Here is a 6,000-nt window from a genome sequence, read left to right as displayed (position 1 = left end):
TCTATAAGTATTTAGACTATTTTATTATAGTATATATAGATAATATATTAATTTACTTATTAAGAACTCTTAAAGACTATATAGTAAAAGTAAAAGAGGTATTATAGTCCTTTTCCGATATAGGCCTATATTTAGATCTAAAGAAATATAAATTTATAGTTAAAGAAGTAAAGTATTTAGGATTTATTATAAAGGCTAGAAAAGCTATTACCTATAATCTAGAGAAGTAATAAGCTATCTAAAAATAAGTAGCTCCTTTAATAATTAAAAAGGTCTAAAGTTTTTTAGGCTTTATAAATTACTATTAGATATTTATTTTAAACTTTTTAGCTATAGCTATACTGCTTATTAAACTTACTAAAAAAGATACCCCCTTTATTTAGATTAGTAATAAAGAAGTAATATTCTAAGAACTTAAATAGAGATTTATTAAGGCCTTTATATTAGCTAGCTAAAACCTTTAATAACTTATATTTATAGAGCTTAATAGTTCTAGATATATAACCAGAGGAATCCTCTCTTAAAAAAATAAGTAAAGAGAGATTTACCTAATTATATATATCTTATAGTAATTATCCCCTATTAAGTTTAATTACCTAATTTATAATAAAGAGATATTAGCTATTATCTATTACTTAAAGGTATAAAGGGCAGAGCTATATAGTATTAGCCCCTTTATAATTCTTACTAATTATAAGAACTTAAAATACTTTATAATAAAGTAAGACTTATTAAAAAGATAGGTTTATTAGGCTAAAAAGCTCTCTAAATACCTCTTTTAACTTACCTATTAAACTAATAAAAATACTATAGCGCCTAATATATTTAATTAATATAAATAAGACTAGCTTAATAAGCTAATAGATAATTATATCTAGGGATATAAATATTAGGTACTAATAATATATATTAATAGAGAAGTACTAAAAGAAGAAGTTCTAAAAGAACTTACTATAAGATCTAAAGTAATAAGCTTAAGATTAAATAAAATACTAAATAAAGCTCTAGATAAAAGACCTATAGTAATAGAATTAAAAGGTTAAAATAACCTACTAACTATTAAAATAGATCTCTAAGCTACCTTTCTAAAAGACCTTAACCTATAATAGTTATAAGATAAGATAATTAAGACTAATAAGATCTATAAGTATATATATATAATAATAGAGCAGTAAGCTTACTATTTTCCTATAGAGCTAAAGCTATAAGTTTAGATTATAGAATATAAGGTTAATAAGAAATAATATCTATACTATAGGGATTAACTATAGGTATTAGGAAGTAATAAAAATAATATTAAAGGCGCTAAAGATAAGCTATAAACTTATATTATATAGAGAGAATATAACTCCTTACTTAAAGGCTATTTAAGATAAAATATAATATAAGCTTAAGTATAAAGATACTAATATTAGCTAAAGTTTATATAGCTATATTGCTATTTTATTAAGAACTATAATACCTATAGTAGAAGTTACTTTTAGCGAAAAGTAAAATCTAAGCTATTAAAACTATTACTAATCCTATAAAGACTATATAGTAAACTTATAATAAACTTTATTACCTTACTTTTAATCTTAAGAGAATAAAAGAATATATATATTTAGATTATTAAAGATAGACTAATAAGAATAATTACCCTTAAAGTAATATTAGATATTTTAATTAAGGTATATATATAGCGATTTCTTAGCTACTACTTTAGGTACTATAGTATACTAACTGCTATTATAAATAACTATAGATCTAACTAGATAAAAGAATTCTAAACTACTTTCTATAAGCTTATAGGTATTAAGCAGTAACTTAATACTATATATTACCTTTAGATAGATAGAGGCCTTAAGAGACTAAATTAGGAAATTTAAGCTATCTTATATATCTATATTAATTATACTTAAGATAACTAGGCTAATCTCTTACTAATAGTATAATTAGCGCTAAATAGCTATAAATATACTATAATAAAAATAAGTCTATTCTTTATAATATATAAATACTATATATCTCTATTTCTAATAGATAAAGATACTATATTTACGCTAAGATATTATAAGGAGTTTAACACTTAATGTTTTATAATAAAATTATAATATATACTAGAATTAATATAAACTTAAGTAGTAATTACTTAATAATACTAAAAGGATATTATAAATCAGTAATAATACTTAATAGAATAGTTTTCTATAGGAGATAAAGTCTAATTAAAACTTATTAATATTAAATTAATATAACCCTTTAAGAAGCTTAATTAGTAATAATATAAATATATAGTTACCTAAATAATTAGTAGCTATATAGTTAAGCTTAATATTTTTAGTAGGATATACCTATAATTTTATATTAACCTCTTAAAGAGGGCAGCTAATAACCTTTTACCTAAATAAATTAGTAATAATATTTAACCTTTAGTAATTCTAATAAATAGTAAAGATAAGTAGGCTATTAAATATATTAAATATACTAAATAGTAAAACTAAGGCTATAAGTAAGTTTATTAATACCTTATTAAGTGGAAAAGGTATAAAGCGCCTATATAGAAACCTATTAGTTATATAAAAGAAATAGCAGCCCTAGAGGTATTTAAGACCTAATATAGTCTAATTATAGAGAATAATAGTCCTTTAGAGCAGTTTATTATAATGCTATAAAGATATTAAGGCTAACCTTAATATACTTAAGTAATATAATCCTTTTAAATAAAACTATAGAAAAGTATAAGTTACTATAAGTTTATATATAAGAATAACTTAAATTAGCTTTTTTACTAAATAGCCTAGCTAGATATAATAAATAAGTAACTAATAAAGATAAACTAGGGTATAATAGCTAGAACCTTAAATAATAAATAAAGGACTAAACTAGCCATTTTTAAAGTAAAACTCTTATACTAATAGTATATAGGTAATTTAGCCTAACCTTACTAATAAAAAACTAAAATATTTAAATATTTCTATTAAGCTATAAGTCTATTAGTCTTTATTACTATTACTATTATTATTAATACCTTAACTATTATTATTAGTATCTCTATTATTAGTATTAGTATTATTATTATTATTATTAGTAGTAACTATAATAATAATAAGGGTCTTTAAAGTTATAGTAACCTTTTAATGCTTATTAGGTATAGCTATAAAGGTAATAGCTTATTACTTTTTAGTAGTTAAGAAAGTCAACTAGGTAAAGGATTTAAGAGGGTTAACCTTAAGAGCTTTTAAAGTACTATTAACCCTACTAAAGTAAATATACTTTAGTAATATTAGGTTTTTATATTTTATATTAAAATAAGTAGTATTAAGCTTAGTATAGTATTATATAGAGTTTATTAAGTTAATAATAGCCTTTATATACTCTAGAGTAATTAGATTAATATAATAAGAGTTCTTAATCTCCTAATAAGTAAGGGATAAATAAGTATTAAGTTTACTGCAAATTGCCTCCTTAGCTAAAAGACTATAAGTAAGATAAGCTATAACTATAATACTAATATCGCAAGCCTTAATAACTTCTTAAACCTAAGTCAGCAGTAAAGTAGTAAAAAATAAGAATTATAAAAGGATTTACTATATCTATAAGGTAATTATTCTCCTATTTAGATTTATCTATAAGATTATTTATATTATTTACCTTTTAGAACTTTATTCTTTAAAGGTAAATTAATTAGTATAATATAGCTATATTAAGAGTAAAGAGCTATTATAGCTAGTTAATATAGAAGGCATAAAATAAAAGAGAATTAGTACTTATAGGTATATAAACCTAATTATTTGCCTAATAAGTGCTATACTTAATAGAAGTAATTAGGCTAATTAATAGCTTCTTAACTATAAAGCTATAATAAGAATATACCTCCTTTAATAGTAATATAAGAAGTAATAAGAAGAGTATTAACCTTAATATCCTTACCCTTCTTATAGACCTTTATAATAAGCCTAAGGTACTATTTAATAGCCTAATTAAGATAATACTAATAATTTACTATACTAAAGGAATAAGTTAGCTGCTAAACTAAAGTATATAAGAATAAATAAAAATATATTTAGAGGAGAAAAATAATAATAGGCATATATAAAAGGGTATTATTTTAAAAGAATACTATAGAGATTTCTTATAGTAAGAATATAATAGCTAAATAGAGAAAAAAGTAATAAATAATAAGACTAAATAATAAGTATTATATAGAGATAATAGGCATAAAGGCATTAAGACTTTATATAGAATATAAGTATAGAAATAAGGCTATATAGTATAAAAAGATATATATAGAAAGAAGGAAAGAAAAGAGAAATTAAAAGTATTATAGCATAAGATATCTTAAGATTATATAGCCTATATATAGCAGTAAATTATAAAAGATAATAAAAATAATAGTAAAAAGGAATAAAGGTAATCTAAAGTTCTTATAAGTTTAATTATAATACTTTATACTAAATATAAGAGCTAAAGATATAATAACCTTACTAATAGGGGTCTTAGCTTAAAAATAGGGGGGTATTATTAACAGCTAAGCTATATTTTTAGATTTATTCTATACTATAGCAGCTAAAGCTACTATAGCTAGACTAACTTTACCTTTATCGGTTAAGTAAGATCTTATTAGTAATCTATATATATATAACTGGTAGACTTTTCTTATAGTAACCTTACTATAACCTCTAGCCTTTCTCTTCTCTTCTCCCCTTAGTCTTAAATAGCTTAATATAAGGCCTCTCTTTTATATAATAACCTATCAAGACCTAGCCCCTTATAATAAAAGATATTAAGACTATTAAGCTAAATAATAATAATATTATTTATATAAAAGCTAAAGCTATTATAAAGAATCTAGCTATTATTAATATATTAATTATTAAAATAGCTATCTTTAATTATACCCTAATAATAATAATAGGTATTACTTATTAAAATTATTTTAACTAATTATAAAAAGAGAGAGATAAACTATAATAGCTTAATTATATCTTTAATAATAGTAAATTATAAACTAAAGAGGAAGATAGGTTCCTTAAGGCAGTTAAAGGTAAGCTATATAAGGCTTAATATACTAACTTACTGCTATAAGCTAGGGAGGTTAATAAGAAAAGGTTATAATAGGGGTAAAGCTTTCTTAGTTACTGTATATAATCTACTATTAAAAGAAGGCATATTATATTATGTAAAGTAATATTATATAGCTAGGCAGCTTATGAATTGAATTACTGAGTATGTCATGTGATACACTTACCGGCCTAAACGTAATGTAATCGTATTTGGCAATGAGTATAATATGCGTCGAGGTACTAACCTCTTTTTTTTAAACGTTGTACAAACCATCAAATGCGTCGAGGTACTGATGCTTAGGTTGGTTTAGTAGATTAATACGGATAGTTGCTAAAGAGTTACAATATTTCCTGATAGATACGTAGTAGCTACTATACCTTACTATAGTCCCTGTCCCTACGGACTACAGTCTATCCATATATATGCCTAGTACACATTCCGAGTTCGTTTGGATTGACCTTGGATAACTGCCAGTCTATCCACATGATGATTGAGCTTCCTGTTTCCCGTTGGGTGTAACAGTGAGGAAACGCTGAGGCATAATACAGTTGTTTAGAATAGGTACACACACACGCACACACACATCCATCCATATACCATCACCAGAGCCAAAGTCCCCTTGGCAGACAAGTAAAACGAATAAAGACGCTCTTATTTCCCATGTTCAGATAAGAAGTTGCAATGATGCAACATAATTGGACCAGCCACCAGCTCCACATGAACATAATTCAGTCGTCTATAGGTAGCGACGGTCCTGGTTTGGCCTCAGTACATAAACTCAGGGATAGCGTATAATCCTTGAGAAAATCTCTTAGTCAATTGCAATTCATGTGAAAATGGGGTTCAAGCTTCGTGCTTATCGTTTTGCTAGGAGAGTTTTATGGCAATTTCCCTTGTGGTACGGACAAAAAGGTACGCCCAGGTACGACCGAGGATTAGAAAGCGGTCCATACC

The 6,000-nt window shown here is 24.4% G+C and overlaps 1 protein-coding gene across 1 annotated transcript, besides 13 other annotated features; it reads right to left on the bottom strand.

Annotated features, from left to right (window-relative positions):
* Positions 1-17: 17 nt before the first annotated feature.
* Positions 18-63: a repeat region.
* A 221-nt stretch (positions 64-284) lies between these two features.
* On the bottom strand, positions 285-2,872 carry FPSE_10197 (uncharacterized protein; the record flags this gene model as incomplete). Its single annotated transcript, XM_009263314.1, has 18 exons — positions 285-301; positions 359-373; positions 788-795; positions 953-960; positions 1,095-1,100; positions 1,182-1,188; positions 1,357-1,363; positions 1,463-1,477; positions 1,570-1,576; positions 1,775-1,777; positions 1,824-1,850; positions 1,924-1,948; positions 2,132-2,140; positions 2,172-2,187; positions 2,376-2,382; positions 2,671-2,708; positions 2,772-2,783; positions 2,866-2,872. The coding sequence occupies 18 exons, from the start codon at positions 2,870-2,872 to the stop codon at positions 285-287; spliced, it is 234 nt and encodes a 77-aa protein (XP_009261589.1).
* Positions 818-842: a repeat region.
* Positions 1,950-2,007: a repeat region.
* Positions 2,069-2,115: a repeat region.
* Positions 2,075-2,130: a repeat region.
* Positions 2,205-2,237: a repeat region.
* Positions 2,873-2,927: 55 nt separating the features above from the next.
* Positions 2,928-2,963: a repeat region.
* Positions 2,964-2,982: 19 nt separating this feature from the next.
* Positions 2,983-3,075: a microsatellite.
* Positions 3,076-3,270: 195 nt separating this feature from the next.
* Positions 3,271-3,294: a repeat region.
* Positions 3,295-4,020: 726 nt separating this feature from the next.
* Positions 4,021-4,048: a repeat region.
* Positions 4,049-4,348: 300 nt separating this feature from the next.
* Positions 4,349-4,383: a repeat region.
* A 397-nt stretch (positions 4,384-4,780) lies between these two features.
* Positions 4,781-4,809: a repeat region.
* Positions 4,810-4,835: 26 nt separating this feature from the next.
* Positions 4,836-4,935: a repeat region.
* Positions 4,936-6,000: the final 1,065 nt, after the last annotated feature.

The sequence above is a fragment of the Fusarium pseudograminearum genome, chromosome 2 (genome assembly GCF_000303195.2).
Source record: "Fusarium pseudograminearum CS3096 chromosome 2, whole genome shotgun sequence".
In the NCBI taxonomy this organism is placed as follows: Eukaryota; Fungi; Ascomycota; class Sordariomycetes; order Hypocreales; family Nectriaceae; genus Fusarium; species Fusarium pseudograminearum.
The sequence above is the reverse complement of the archived record's forward strand: the minus strand, read 5'-3'. Positions and strand labels throughout refer to the sequence as shown.